The sequence below is a fragment of the Microcaecilia unicolor genome, chromosome 1 (assembly GCF_901765095.1).
Source record: "Microcaecilia unicolor chromosome 1, aMicUni1.1, whole genome shotgun sequence".
Classification (NCBI taxonomy): Eukaryota; Metazoa; Chordata; class Amphibia; order Gymnophiona; family Siphonopidae; genus Microcaecilia; species Microcaecilia unicolor.
In genome coordinates this window covers 406779483-406796430 of record NC_044031.1, presented here as the reverse complement: position 1 = coordinate 406796430, position 16948 = coordinate 406779483, and the positions used below count along the sequence as shown (strand labels likewise).

Genomic DNA, 16948 nt, shown 5'->3' with positions numbered 1-16948 from the left:
AGAGCACATCCAAGGACATGGATTACTGAGACCAAGTCAGCACGACTTTTGTGTGGGGAAATCTTGCCTGACCAATTTACTTCAATTCTTTGAAGGAGTAAACAAACATGGACAAAGGGGAGCCGGTTGATATTGTGTTATCTGGATTTTCAAAAGGCGTTTGACAAGGTATCTCATGAAAGGCTACAGAGGAAACTGGAGGGTCATGGGATAGGAGGAAATGTCCTATTGTGGATTAAAAACTGGCTGAAGGATAGGAAACAGAGAGTGAGATTAAATGGGCAGTATTCACAATGGAGAAGGGTAGCTAGCGGGGTTCCTCAGGGGTCTGTGCTAAGACCGCTGCTTTTTAATATATTTATAAATGATTTAGAGATGGGAGTAACTAGCGAGGTAATTAAATTTGCTGATGACACAAAGTTATTCAAAGTCGTTAACTCGCGACAGGATTGTGAAAAATTACAAGAGGAACTTACGAGACTGGGCGGCTAAATGGCAGTTGACGTTTAATGTGCGCAAGTGCAAGGTGATGCATGTGGAAAAAAAGAACCCAAATTATAGCTACGTCATGCAAGGTTCCACGTTAGGAGTTACAGACCAAGAAAGGGATCTGGGTGTCGTCGTCAATAATACACTGAAACCTTCTGCTCAGTGTTGCTGCTGTGGCTAGGAAAGCTAATAGAATGTTGGGTATTATTAGGAAAGGTATGGAAAACAGGTGTGAGGATGTTATAATACCATTGTATCGCTCCATGGTGCGACCGCACCTTGAGTATTGTGTTCAATTCTGGTCGCTGCATCTAAAGAAAGATACAGTAGAATTGGAAAAGGTGCAGCGAAGGGTGACTAAAATGATAGCAGGGATGGGATGACTTCCCTATGAAGAAAGACTAAGGAGGCTAGGGCTTTTCAGTTTGGAGAAGAGACGGCTGAGGGGAGACATGATAGAGGCATATAAAATAATGAGTGGAGTGGAACAGGTGGATGTGAAGCGTCTGTTTACGCTTTCCAAAAATACTAGGACTAGGGGCATGCGAAGAAACTACAGTGTAGTAAATTTAAAACAAATCGGAGAAAATGTTTCTTCACCCAACGCATAATTAAACTCTGGAATTCGTTGTTGGAGAACGTGGTGAAGGTGGTTAGCTTGGCAGAACTTAAAAAGGGGTTAGATGGTTTCCTAAAGGACAAGTCCATAAACCACTACTAAATGGACTTGGGAAAAATCCACAATTCCAGGAATAACATGTATAGAATGTTTGTACGTTTGGGAAGCTTGCCAGGTGCCTTTGGCCTGGATTGGCCGCTGTCATGGACAGGATGCTGGGCTCGATGGACCCTTGGTCTTTTCCCAGTGTGGCATTACTTATGTACTTATATGTAATATATACTAATGCCCAAACTATGGGAAATAAAGTTTAGATCTTGAGGCTGTCATGGAAAAGGCTGATTTGGATTTAGTGGCGATCAAAGAACATGGTTCACAAAAAACCATGACTGGAATATAGTTATACTGGGTTATAGTGTATTCAGGAAAGATAGGGTAGGAAGAAAGGAAGGGGTAGTGGCATTATATATTAAAGACAATACTGAAGCTACTAGAGGCCGACTGCAACTTTTTTTCCCAGTTTCGGCTGAAACCAAAAATGCTACCAAAATGGTCTGAACACTTTTGGCCAAAACTGAAACTGCAGCCATAACTTATCACCTGGATTAAGCCGAGACCAAAACCAAAATTCTGTGGATAGCCTTTTCTACTGCTATTTTATGCAGTGAGCCTTACAGTGATTTTCCTGCATAGATAATTTTGAAGACAGACGTCTCGTTTCACAGATTTTTTTTTTTCTGTGCCCTGATGGTGCTACTTTTTGTTTTGGACTTATTGACTGATATCCTTGCACTATCAACTAGACAAAATTACTTGACTCTTGAGACAGGCACCTTCTGCGCCGAAATGCAGGACCATGTCGAGTTTTAACAAGTTGATTGTCAATAAGAAGGACCATTTTAGTTTTATTGTACACTCATTTTTTACATTCAAATAAATAAGTACCCTCAAGTTGGAATTTGATTGGTCTGCTCCCATTTTTTCTTTTTCCCTTTATTTAATTGTACAACCACATTCTAGTCTTCAAAACCTGTCCTCCTCAATTACCTTATTATGAGCTCAATGTATGTTCAACTGTTAAGTCACAGTTCATGCACAAAGACAAAACTTCAAGAATTACTTTCTGAAATACTTTATTTTTATCAAAGTAGTCCTGAAAACTATATGACCCCAAACTATGTGACCCCAAATGGGCTCGCAAAACCCTCAGCTGAGGTCATCAGCATGTCTGCAGAAAAAAAAAAGGGCAGGACAGGAGGATTGGTCTAGTTATGCCATGCTAACATTACAACTCGGCCTGCATGGTTTAATGGAGGAAGGGGGGGGTAAAAATGGCTGAAGTAAAGAAACCCAGGGGTATGTTTACTAAGTTGTGTTTACGTTTCTAACACACCTTTAAATTTAAGGTACGTTAAACGCTAACAATCCTATACATTTCTATGGGCGTGTTAGCGTTTAACGCTAAAAATGCTAACGTGCCTAAAGCACACCTTAGTAAACAAAGGCGCCAGTGTCAAGAGCGAAGACAGGGACCGGGGTTCACTTGTATTTTCAGACTGCTATAATAGGGTTTACATTTGTGAAAAGTTTGGCAAGCACTGATCTATAACAATAACTCTCTTGATCTTCAGAATAGAATGAGACACCCAGGTATTCATAAAACCATACTTGAAAGTAAATATTTGGTGTACTCTGTAGTCAAAATAAGGATTCTGTCTTTGCATATACTGTACATATGAAAAATATAACCTTAGTCAAATCACTTTGCCTGTGCTTCAGTCACTCATCTGCAGCTGGGTAAAACAGTTTCTTGTCACCTCCAACTTCCAAAATGGTACCACACAGTGTGATTTACTTAAGCTGCCAGGCCATGTATCCCAAAGATACTTCCACGTACATTTTCAGCCCATTACTATTTAAAATATAGTCAGATCCCTGTTTGTCTGAGAGGTGCTGTACAAATGCAAGTTTTCCCTGTTATTACTGCCACCTCTGGAAGGATGATTCTGATAAAAGGAGAAGTGATCAACAGAAACAAAATCTTCCTCACTTATGCCTTGACGATCAAGGGGATCAATGTGTATACACTGCCCCCGAATTAAAACTAACAGTTTCATAACAGACACATCCATTATAGAAACCCACTTGCTCACACATTAGGGCTATAGGGTTGTTGATGCAGCCATTAACAATTTGTGCTCCTCTTCCCACCGTCACGCCTTTCAGAGACTTCTCATCCCACACTCGCCCTCCAATTCTATCTTTTGCCTCCAGTACCATCACCTACAAGAGATGAGCAGAAACAAGGAATTGTAAAATTAATAAGTAACCCACAAAAATATATCACTTGAAAAAACAAACACAAAATACACTAAACAGTGATTCCAAAACATGGTTCTGGAGGCACCCAGCCAGTCAGGTTTTCAGGATATCCACAATGAATATCCATGAGGGATATTTGCATGCACTGCCTCCATTGCATGCAAATCCTTCGCATGAATATTCATTGTGGATATCCTGAAAACCTGATTGGCTGGGGGTGCCTCCAGGACAAGGTTTGGGAACCTCTGCACTAAAACAAAAAAGAGGCTTCATAATTTAAAGTAATCTTATAATAGACATACTGAAACATTCAAAATGCTTCAAGCAGTTCTTTCTTAATGATGGATGCCTAGCACAATTTTTAGCATCCACATTGATTAGTAAGACTGTTCTATATGATCCCCATTCTAGTTTCATTTTGCACTTTTCTTTATAGAAAACTAATGTTGACTGCATCTAACAAAGTTCCTGCTGCAGCACCAAGTAATTGAACAGTTCTACCAATACACTTATACCACACTTTTCAATATCTGTATGGGTCTAGGGTTTCCAAGTGAGCAGACTTTTTATTGTCCACTGCACCTCACTTATAGTGACTGGAGCTTTTAAGCATCGCCCATTAGTCTAATATCTCTCCTCCAAGGTATGCAGCTCCTAAAATAATTTTTTTAAACATTTTGGTGACCTCTTTGGCTAGATACTCACTTGGATCTGTTGGTCTGCAATTTTACAAACTGCCCGACTACACCGTTTCCTCTGTTATCTTTGCAACCAGTTTTGCAATCTTGTCCCCATGTATAGAAAAACCGCTTTGAATGTCAAAACGGAGATTTGATCTCAGCTACTTGAGGATTTTTAAGCTCTTCTCTGACAAGAGTCAAAACTATATATGTATTTTTGAAGCCCTGTACATTTGTGTTCCTTTCAGCTGATTAATGATTCATGTTCAAGGTGGTATTCCAATTTAAATTTTTCCAAGAAGCTTTTACAGTGTCCCACCACGATGTTGGGACTGTTCTTCCTGAAGACTGCTACTTTGGAAATCCTTTACTGAGCTCTCAACTAATTTCTGAAACGTTATGCATCCCAGTAAAAAGACATTTATTCTCCACATGTATCCAGGTGGGGGCTAGTGATTTACACAGATGAGGTGGTGGTCCAGTGTCACACATAGCCATATTCTCTCATTATTTACACAGGAAGCTGGTAATATTTAACATAAAAGATCTTGTTTATAGTGTGTGTTGCTGGGGGGGGGGGGGGGGGAGGAAAAGTGGGTTTATGTCCCTAGAATATACACTGATGAAAGGTTTATATCTTACAGTTACAGGATTTTTTTTAACCCTACCATATCTTCCATGGACTCTATGGCAATTGGATCAAACATGACCAGCTGTTGCATCTAATCAGGGCCATACTAGAAGAGGGATTTGTGTTATCTACAGTACATACCCTCCAGGAAAGGGTTGTAATGTTACCTGATTAATTACATATACATCAGTGGGAAGAGGGTTGTGGGAATCAAGGGGGGAAAAGGGGGGGATGACAAGGTGAGGAGGGGAATTCAAGAGCTATTGGGTGGGGGAAAGGGTATTTTTTTTATTGTTTCTAAAAGGTAACTGCCTTATATATCACTTCATCACAGGTGAGCCTTAGGCAGATGGGCGGCAGATGTGGACGAATGGTGGGAGTAGAGACAAGTTTTCTAAAGACCAGATCAGAAGCGGGGACTGGTGGCTGAGACAGTCTACCATTTTAGTAGACCAATTTTATGGTGGTTCACACAATGATACACATGATTTAATGTGAAGATTATAACCTGAAAGATGAGGGGTATTAACTCCCCGATCAAATGATCAAAAATTTAGCAGCAGCTTCAGAGACATACAGTAGACATACTGTCACTGTAGGAGACACCTTAATGATGTGGAGTATACAAAACTCAAAAGGTGGTAGGTGGGCGACTGCATAGAAGTGCCAACGCATGGGAAAAAGGATGGAGTGGTCATCCTTCTCCATAAAAGGTGTTGCAGACCAGATTAGACCTCTCACTGTAGATTCAGGGGTTAGATGTTTTTTGTCAGCTAATGATGGCACAGAGTGAGGTGCACTTGGGTAGTATCCATGCCAATTACAGAATAAAGGACCAAAATTATAAAAGGAAACACTGAGAAATCACATACTCTGTAAGCAGTATAACACAGCCCGCACGGACCGTAGGATGAAATTACCTCGCAAGGAGGCACCCAGGCATGGTATGAAGTTGCTAACTAAAATGTTCAGAAGAGGAAATAAAGAGGTTTCTAAAGAAGTCACTGAAAAAACTGCCATGCCCCTAAACCAGTAAAGCATGCCACTGTCAAATAATGCACATTTCATAACCTCAGACCCCCCCCCCCCCCCATGCGCCCTGGTCTTCTGAAGGATCCACAGGGGCAATCGAGCACGCCAACCCTGTCATATGAATGCTTGACATTCACCCCCCAGCTGCCTCTCATTTCTGGTAGTAAGATACAAGGGTAGCATCTGGAACACATAAAGCAGATGGGGAGCCAGTATCATATTGAACAGCTGAATTCTCCCCAGTAAAGAGACAGTGTGGATGCGCCAGACAGCCAACCTATGTTTCATGACTTGCAAAACAGAGCACACATTGCAGGCATACAAACAGGAAAGATCAGGGGGAATGAAAATACCTAAGTACTTACGAGGTCCCTCGGCCCACATAAGAGGAAAATCCCTTCCCTAGCATGTACACAGCGTAAAGTCCAAGGGCAGAGCCTGGAATTTCTGTAGATTGTCAAAAACCCGCCAAATCTCCATAAGCCAAAATAAGACAGAACAGGCAATGAGGCCCTGGGATCCCACAGAATTCAATAGCAAAATACCTTCAGGTCCATCCTGTAGGGGTATTTCCCTGTGATCTAGCCTGAGCTGGTCTTGGCCTATACAAGCCTATGACAGCTTAGTACAATAAGATGGCTGCTGCACCCTCTGACCTGCACATCTCTGTGTCAGCAAGATCCAGCTTCAGCTTGTGGAAAATCACCGACAGGCTTGCTGAAGCCAAGGACATTCTGTGTTCCAACCATCCCCCTTCTATCTCTGAGACGCTGGGAAGGGTGTCATACTCATGGCACCAGAAGTTACCATCTCCAAGGTCACAAAACAAAGAACTCTTCTTGCCCATGCACTGGACTGTACGAGAGGCTAATTGGTCCGGGCTATCACCTGACCGGGAGGTCTGGAAGAACGCTGGAAGAGTGGGAGAAGTTAGTCGGAGACCCTCGGAGGAGGAGTACCTGTGAAGGACCTGAGAAATCCAGCAAGGCTCGGGGTGAGCTAGAAACTGTATGATACCAACCTTGTGACCTGCATAACTGGTGCAAATACCTGTGGCAGAGATATTGGCTCTGAATACCAACGGAGCGACGGAAACCTGCTTGGTTGCTGAGTAAGACCTGCACTATATCTAAGACACAGACAGCTGAGATAGCGTCTGGGGAGATTCTACTCCGGTCTCATCTGAAGCCGTCATCAGGACAGCGTGGTAAGATCACAGTGATATATTTCCTAGTCTGGGATTAGGCAGTGGTTTTATCTAAGTATGACTGGTTTATGTCATCTCTTGGTCAGGGACAGCTGCTAATGTGTATTTTGCATAAGATGTGATAAGTTTTCATAAGGATCATTAGGATATCATTTGTACTGTTCTAATCATTACTGTACGTAGTCTCAGGATAATCAGAGTGTAGTTAGACAATATATTTTGTTAGTGTGCAGATCAGTAAGAGATATATATTGCATATAAGCTATTGCAGAGTGTTCCTATTTTTCTACCTATAATAAATTATAACAACATCATCTGTGACGTACCTTCGGTTCTTTGGCGGGGAACAAAACACTTGCAGGGTGCCAGCTCCAAGGTTCCTTTATAATATCCCCTAGACTGAGCGAGGAACCTTGTAATAAGTATTATCAGGGAATAATTATTGCCCTAATTACTTATTTTCACCCTACAATCCCCCAAATATGCACCCCGACCACAGTTTTCGAACGATGCAGCATACATAACAAGGGTTCAAGGGAAAGTACAAAGAGCAGCAGGGAAAGGGGGCATCCCTGGCGAGTACCACAGTGAATAGAAAATATATCCGTTCAAATGCCACTGACCAGCAAAGAAGCCCAGGGATTAGCATATACAGCCGCCACTGCCTGGGAAAACCATCTCACAATATCCACATAAGTAAGAGTTTGAAAAAGAAAAGGCCACCACATCTGATCAAAAGAGCACTCAATGTCTAAACTAGTCAACAGCAATGGCACCCCCTCCTGGTACCTGTACAACATTGATAACAACAGATTTCAAACCCTGCCCACTGAGGGCAGGTCTTTAACAAAGACAACCTGATCTTCTCCAATCAGCCCTGGCAGAAACAGCGCTACGCGATCCACTAAAATACGTAAGACAACCTTATCATCAACATTAATAAGCGAGATCGGGCAATATGCAGACAGCAGGCTAGCCTGCCTGCCCAGCTTAAGGAGAAGGCTGATGAGCATGACATTAACATGGGAAGGAAAGCACTGCTCCGTGACCATAGTATTGTAATAATCCAAAAAGGGAGCCCATCAGCAGCACCTGGAGCAATTTATAAAATTCTCCGGTAAAACCATCTGAGCTAGGAGCTGAGTGAAGCTTCAAAGCTTTGATAGCAGACTTAGCTCCTTGGCCTACAATGGGTTATTCAAAGCAGACACTGCTACCTCATCTAGGCGAGTCATCCCATCTCGCAATCCGAACTCATCAACTGCAGCATACTGATGTCTAAAGGGGCACAAAAAGCATTCTGCAATTTCCTCCATCTTAGCGGTCAAGTCACCTCCTGGCCACTGGAGAATAGGAATGTAGCGAGAACCATACCCAGTTTTTACTACCCATGCTAAAATCTTACCCGCTCTGTTACGGTATCAAACTTTTAAAAAATTGTATTTGCGGTAAAACAACATGCGTGAAACACGCTCATTAAGCATAGAATTCAAAGCAACATAGGCAGCAGTTAAGATTTCAAACAGGGCAGGTGTAGGGTGTGCCACATATTGATGCTTTAACCTGCGCAGCTTCTGCTCCAGAACTATAATTATCTTGAGCAATGTGCCTATTACATGCACTAACATACGCAATGATGTCTCCATGTAAAAAGGCCTTCGTCATGGGCCAGAACAAGCAGGAGTTACCCATATGCTGCCAATTATGACACACAAACTCCTTTCACCTAGTTTATAGATAATGACCAAACAAGAGAAGTAAAGAGGTAGGCTGGAAAGCACCACCCAGAGCATTGACGAAAATAAGGTTCTGCTTCCAGATCTAGACTGAAAGCCCACCTCTTTTACATTGCTTTTGACTCGTAACCACTTGTAACCACTCGCCTCCACCTACCCTCCTCTCTTCCTTCCCGTTCACATTAATTGATTTGATTTGCTTACTTTATTTATTTTTTGTCTATTAGATTGTAAGCTCTTTGAGCAGGGACTGTCTTTCTTCTATGTTTGTGCAGCGCTGCGTATGCCTTGTAGCGCTATAGAAATGCTAAATAGTAGTAGTAGTAGTAGATCCACCCAAATTAAAGCATGATCTGAAATCTCCTCAAGACCAATGGTCCCAGAAAGCACCTGCGGAAAAAGATCTGTGCTGAAAAAGATATAATCAAGATGGGATAGAGTATGATGTACCTGAAAAGAGTAAATTCTCTTCTCATCTGGATGACGTAAGAACCGAAGCTCAACAAGATACAGCACATTACAAAACTGTAAAAGGGCACACTCTGAACTTCTGCCTCTATTCAACCCTGGGGAGCAGCGATCCATCTCAACATCAAGCACTAAATTCATATCCCCGATAACTAACAACGATTGGCAGGCATAGGAATGGCAGACCTATAACAATTTAGATAAAAAGGATAGGTCAGAATTGAATGGACTATATACCTCCACTAAAATTATCTCCCATCCCTGGAAATTAATCTGTACCCCTACATAGCAGCCGCCCTGATCCTTAAATAAAAGTCTGGACATACAAGCCAGAAATTTACATACTAAAATCGCCACACTCCCACAATGACCAGAGGCAGGAGAGCCATGAACCACTCCCATACAAGAGTGTCAAGTGCTCCTCAGAGGACAAGCGAGTCTCCTGGAGACAAACTATGTCCGTCTTATGGCGATTCAGAGCTGTTAAAATCTTTGTGTGCTTTATGGGGGAAGAAATCCCGCACACATTCCAGGGAACTAAGCGGACAGATTAACCCCACAAAGAACTCATACAAACTAAAGAGCCTACAGCCCAGCCAAAGAATGTGCACATTCCACAGAAAGCCCCAAGGTACTCAGCCCTCACCCCAAGTTAAGCCACAAATCAGAACTCCTCCCAGCGCACCCCCACCCTCAGGAATTACATGTCTCAAGGTCACGCATACCCACACGTTCAAACCAAACACTCAGATCAACCCCTTGCAGTGCACCAGATAAACCCACCCCACCTCCCAAACTTCCCAGTACTTAATTCTAACCCCTTCACATCCTCCTCCCCTTATGCAATAACTAGAAACCGATCCCATACACAATGTATGCAAAGGTGCAGGCACGGAGATCACTCTAGAGCTAAGAGACTTCCCTGCCAAAACTCACAGTCATAGCCCACAAGCCCAGATACACGGCTAAAACAGTCATTATGATGCAACCTGAGAAAGACTATTCAATAAGTCCTCTGCCTCTTATAAAGTCTCAAATGTGTTCAAGGTGCCATCCACATTAACTGAGACAGAGAGGTACATAGAAGAGACCTACAGGGATGTTGTACAGAAGTCCTACCTCCAGTCTGGTAGCCCCTGTGCTACCTTGGACGAGGGAGGTCTCCTAGAAGGACAGCATCACCCTGGTGAAGTAGGAAGTACTCCTGTAGCCAGGACCTGCCCACCAGGGGATGTACTAGCTCTCGCACCGAGGATATGTCTCCAAGTGCTGCCCAGGAGGGAAGGGTTAGGACAGCTGTTGTAGTGATTTGCTCATTAGGCATATAGATAGCTGGGTGGCTAGTGGACGTGAGGATTGCCTGGTGACTTGCCTGCCTGGTGCGAAGGTGGCGGACCTCACGCGTCACCTAGATAGGATTTTAGATAGTGCTGGGGATAAGCCTGCTGTTTTGGTACCTGTGGGTACCAGTGACATAGGAAAATATGGGAGAGAGATTCTGGAAGCCAAATTTAGGCTCTTAGGTAGAAAGCTCAAATCCAGAACCTCTAGGGTAGCATTTTCTGAAGTGCTACCCATTCCACGTGCAGTGCCCAAGAGACAGGCAGAGCTCTGGAGTCTCAATGTGTGGATGAGACGATGGTGCAGGGAGGAGGATTTTAGATTTGTTAGGAACTGGGCAACATTCTGGGGAAAGGGGAGCCTATTCCGAAAGGATGGGCTCCACCTTAACCAGGGTGGGACCAGGCAGCTGACATCGGCATTTAAAAAGGAGAGAGAGCAGCTTTTAAACTACAAACGGGGGAAGGCCGACAGTCGCTCAAAAGCACATGGTTCAGGATAAGGTATCTTTTAAAGATATCACCAAAACAGGGAAGACAGGGTATCCCGATAGTGGGGTTGCAAAAGAGACCATAGTAGATCAGGTGTCCTTAAATAAAAAAAATAATAAAAAAAAATCAGACAAAAGATTGCAAATTAATACAGTCAAGTACTGAGCATGATGTAAATAGGAACAAACAAACAGTTTGAAATGTCTATATGTGAATGCCAGAAGCCTAAGAAATAAGATGGGAGAGTTATAATATATTGCACTAAATGAAAAATTTGATATAATAGGCATCTCTGAGACCTGGTAGGAGGAGGACAACCAGTGGGACACTGTCATACAGGGGTACAAATTATATCGTAGTGATAGGGTAGATCGAATTGGTGGAGGGGCAGCATTGCATGTTAAGGAAGGCCTTGAATCAAATAGATTGAAAATTCTGCAGGAAACAAACCACATCTTGGAATCCCTATGGATTGAAATTCCATGTGTAAAGGGGAAATGGATAGTGATAGGAGTGTACCACCATCCGCCTGGCCAGGATGAACAGACAGATGCAGAAATGTTAAAGGAAATTAGGGACGCAAACAAACTGGGCAACACAATGTTAATGGGTGATTTTAATTATCCCGATATTGACTGGGTAAATGTAACATCAGGGCATGCTAGGAAGGTAAAATTCCTTGACGAAATCAAGGACTGCTTTATGGAGCAGCTGGTACAGGAGCCGACGAGAGAAGGAAAAATTCTAGACCTAGTCCATAGTGGAGCGCATGATCTGGTGTGGGAGGTAATGGTGCTGGGGCAGCTTGATAATAGTGATCATAATATGATTGGATTTGATAATAGCTTGAAGTAAGTATACATAGGAAATCAAACACGTTAGCGTTTAACTTTAAAAAAAGGAGACTATAAGAAAATGAAAAGAACGGTGAAAAACACAAACAACTTAGAGGATCGGTTGCGAGGGTCAAAAATTTACATCAGGCATGGATGCTGTTCAAAAATACCATCCTGGAAGCCTAGGTCAAATATATTCTGCATATCAAAAAAATAGGACGGAAGACCAAACAACAGCCGGCATGGTTAAAAAGTGAGGTGAAGGAAGTTATTAGAGCTAAAAGAAAATCCTTCAGAAAATGGAAAAAGGGACCAACTGAAAATAATAAGAAACAGCATAAGGAATGTCAAATCAAATGCAAAGTGCTGATAAGGAAGGCTAACAGGGACTCCAAAAAAAGATGGCATTGGAGGCAAAAACACATTGTAAGAATTTGTTTAGGTATATTAAAAGCAGGAAGCAGGCAAAAGAATCGGTTGGACTGCTAGATGACCGAGGGGTAAAAGGGGTGATCAAGGAAGACAAAGCCATAGTGGAGAGATTAAATGAATTTTTTGCTTCGCTCTTCACCGAGGAAGCTTTGGGAGAGATACTGGTGCCAAAAATGGTATTCGAAGCCGACGAGTCGGAGAAACTGAATGAATTCTCTATAAACCTGGAGGATGTAATGGAGCAGTACTACAAATTCAAGAGTAGCAAATCTCCTGGACCAGATGGTATTCATCTCAAAGTACTGATAGAACTGAAAAATAAACTTGCAGAGCTATTGTTAGTAATATGCAATTTATCCTTAAAAATCGAGCGTGGTACCAGAAGATTCGTCGAATTCTTATGGCTATGGCACATAGCAAATATGCCCAGTCGCCTATGTTGGTGGCAAGCTTGGATGCTGCTAAGGCATTTGATCAGGTGGACTGGGGATATTTGTTTCATGTCTTAGACTGGGTGGGTCTGCCCAAAGGTTTCTTGAGGGCCATAGAGGCACTTTATTCTGGCATGGCTGCGCAGGTAGTAGTGAATGGGACTAGATCGGAGCCATTTGAAGTGCAGCGTGGCACGAGACAGGGGTGTCCCCTTTCTCCGCTCCTATTCGATCTGTCGCTGGAGCCTTTTTTTGCGGATGCTCAGATGCTGGAGATATGAGGAATTGACGTAGGTGGGGAGGAGCTTAGAGCGCTTGCGTATGCAGATGACATTATGCTATTGCTTACGGATCCTCAGATATCACTGCAACATGTCTTGAATGTGATGGACCATTATGGCACATTATCGGGGTTTTCCCTAAATCTCCAGAAATCCTGTGCGATGGCATTAGAAGAGGATGATGTTATACACTCTTGGAAAGGCCCATTTCCACTTCAATGGGAAGATGTAGCATTAAAATATTTGGGGATTTATATTCCTCAAGATCTTACATTGTTATATGAGTGTAATGTTAAGGGGCTCCTGGAGTTGACTAAGAAACAATAGATGTTGTGGCAAGCTCTACCTTTATCGTTATGGGGACGGATAGCGTTATTTAATATGATGGTTGTGCCTAAGTGACTCCAGAGACCCGAGATAGTGCAAAAAGTCTCCACACCATGCAAAGCCTGTGACAAGGAGAATGGCGGACACATCAATGCCATTAGGAGGTCGTCCACAAAAAGGGCCAATTTAAACTCTCTACTCTCCACTGCTATACCAGAAATCTCCTGCTCATCTAAGACGGTCAACGCTAAAGGCTCGATCCCCAAAATGAACAAAGTGGGTATTTAAGGGGCACCCCTGCCGCATACAGGGTATGATACATACCTGTAGCAGGTGTTCTCCGAGGACAGCAGGCTGATTGTTCTCACGACTGGGTGACGTCCGCGGCAGCCCCCACCAACCGGAAAGAAGCTTCGCGGGACGGTCGGCACGCAGGGCACGCCCACCGCGCATGCGCGGCCGTCTTCCCGCCCGTGCGCGACCGCTCCCGCCAGTTGAATGACTAGCAAAAGATGAAACACACAACTCCAAAGGGGAGGAGGGAGGGTAGGTGAGAACAATCAGCCTGCTGTCCTCGGAGAACACCTGCTACAGGTATGTATCATACCCTTTCTCCGAGGACAAGCAGGCTGCTTGTTCTCACGACTGGGGTATCCCTAGCTTTCAGGCTCACTCAAAACAAGAACCCAGGTCAATTGAACCCCGCAACGGCGAGGGTACAACAGAAATTGACCTACGAAGAACAACTAACTGAGAGTGCAGCCTGACCAGAATAAATTCGGGTCCTGGAGGGTGGAGTTGGATTTACACCCCAAACAGATTCTGCAGCACCGACTGCCCGAACCGACTGTCGCGTCGGGTATCCTGCTGGAGGCAGTAATGTGATGTGAATGTGTGGACAGATGACCACGTCGCAGCCTTGCAGATCTCTTCAATAGTGGCTGACTTCAAGTGGGCCACTGACGCTGCCATGGCTCTAACACTATGAGCCGTGACATGACCCTCAAGAGTCAGCCCAGCCTGGGCGTAAGTGAAGGAAATGCAATCTGCTAGCCAATTAGAGATGGTGCGTTTCCCGACAGCGACCCCTAGCCTGTTAGGGTCGAAAGAAATAAACAATTGGGCGGACTGTCTGTGGGGCTGTGTCCGCTCCAAGTAGAAGGCCAATGCTCTCTTGCAGTCCAATGTGTGCAACTGACGTTCAGCAGGGCGGGTATGCGGCCTGGGGAAGAATGTTGGCAAGACAATTGACTGGTTAAGATGGAACTCCGACACCACCTTCGGCAGGAACTTTGGGTGGGTGCGGAGCACTACTCTGTTGTGATGAAATTTGGTATATGGAGCATGAGCTACTAGGGCTTGAAGCTCACTGACCCTACGAGCTGAAGTAACTGCCACCAAGAAAATGACCTTCCAGGTCAAGTACTTCAGATGGCAGGTATTCAGTGGCTCAAAAGGAGGTTTCATCAGCTGGGTGAGGACGACGTTGAGATCCCATGACACAGTAGGAGGCTTGATAGGGGGCTTTGACAAAAGCAAGCCTCTCATGAATCGAACGACTAAAGGCTCTCCAGAGATGGCTTTACCTTCCACACGATAATGGTAAGCACTAATCGCACTAAGGTGATTCCTTACTGAGTTGGTCTTGAGGCCAGACTCTGATAAGTGCAGAAGGTATTCAAGCAGGTTCTGTGCAGGGCAAGAACGAGGTTCTAGGGCTTTGCTCTCACACCACACGACAAACCTCCTCCACTTGAAAAAGTAACTCTTTTTAGTGGAATCCTTCCTAGAGGCAAGTAAGACCCGGGAGACACCCTCAGACAGACCCAACGCAGCGAAGTCTACGCCCTCAACATCCAGGCCGTGAGAGCCAGAGACTGAAGGTTGGGGTGCAGTAACGCTCCGTCGTTCTGCGAAATGAGAGTCGGAAAACACTCCAATCTCCACGGTTCTTCTGAGGACAACTCCAGAAGAAGAGGGAACCAGATCTGACGGGGCCAAAAGGGCGCTATCAGAATCATGGTGCCGCGGTCTTGCTTGAGCTTCAGTAAGGTCTTCCCCACCAAAGGTATGGGAGGATAAGCATACAGGAGGTCAGTCCCCCAATGGAGGAGAAAGGCATCCGACGCTAGCCTGCCGTGTGCCTGAAGTCTGGAACAGAACAGAGGCAGCTTGTGGTTGGTCTGAGAGGCGAAAAGGTCCACCGAGGGGGTGCCCCACGCTCGGAAGATCTTGCGTACCACTCTGGCATGGAGCGACCACTCGTGCGGTTGCATGACTCTGCTCAGTCTGTCGGCCAGACTGTTGTTTACGCCTGCCAGGTACGTGGCTTGGAGGAGCATGCCGAACCGACACGCCCAACGCCACATCCCGACGGCCTCCTGGCACAGGGGGCGAGATCCGGTGCCCCCCTGCTTGTTGACGTAATACATTGCAACCTGATTGTCTGTCCGAATTTGGATAATTTGGCAGGACAGCCGATCTCTGAAAGCCTTCAGTGCGTTCCAGATCGCTCGGAGCTCCAGGAGGTTGATCTGCAGATCCTTTTCCTGGAGGGACCACAGACCCTGGGTGTGAAGCCCATCGACATGGGCTCCCCACCCCAGGCGAGATGCATCCGTCGTCAGCACTTTCCCGGGCTGCGGAATTTGGAATGGACGTCCCAGGGTCAAATTGGTCCGGATGGTCCACCAGAGCAGTGAAGTGCGGCAACTGGTGGAGAGGCGGATGACATCTTCTAGATTCCCGGTGGCTTGGAACCACTGGGAAGCTAGGGTCCATTGAGCAGATCTCATGTGAAGACGAGCCATGGGAGTCACATGAACTGTGGAGGCCATATGACCCAGAAGTCTCAACATCTGCCGAGCTGTGATCTGCTGGGACGCTCTGGTCTGCGAAGCCAGGGCCAAGAGGTTGGTGGCCCTCGCTTCGGGAAGGTAGGCCTGAGCCGTCTGGGAATTCAGCAGCGCTCCTATGAATTCCAGAGACTGAGTTGGCTGGAGATGGGACTTTGGGTAATTTATCACAAACCCCAGCAGCTCCAGAAGTTGAATAGTGCACTGCATGGACCGGAGGGCTCCTGCCTCCGAGGTGTTCTTGACCAGCCAATCGTCGAGATATGGGAACACGTGCACTCCCAGCTTGCGTAGGTAGGCCGCTACCACCACGAGGCACTTGGTAAACACTCGTGGGGCAGAGGCGAGCCCAAAGGGCAGCACACAATACTGAAAGTGCCGTGCGCCCAGGCGGAATCTGAGATACTGTCTGTGAGCTGGCAGTATCGGTATGTGAGTATATGCGTCCTTTAAATCCAGGGAACATAGCCAATCGTTTTTCTGAATCATTGGCAGAAGGGTGCCCAAGGAAAGCATCCTGAACTTTTCTTTGACTAGGAATTTGTTCAGGCCTCTCAGGTCTAGGATGGGACGCATCCCCCCTGTTTTCTTTTCCACAAGGAAGTACCTGGAATAGAATCCCTGCCCTTCCTGCCCGGGTGGTACGGGCTCGACCGCATTGGCGCTGAGAAGGGCGGAGAGTTCCTCTGCAAGTACCTGCTTGTGATGGGAGCTGAAAGACTGAGCTCCCGGGGGACAATTTGGAGGCAGGGAGGCCAAATTCAGGGCGT

At 45.1% G+C, this 16948-nt stretch overlaps 1 protein-coding gene across 1 annotated transcript in view; it reads right to left on the bottom strand.

Annotated features, from left to right (window-relative positions):
* Positions 1-16948, bottom strand: part of KDM1B (lysine demethylase 1B) — a 173600-nt gene that overhangs the window by 79686 nt on the left and 76966 nt on the right. Inside the window, 1 exon segment of the mRNA XM_030211446.1 lies at positions 3254-3391. Coding sequence (XP_030067306.1) covers positions 3254-3391 — 138 coding nt within the window.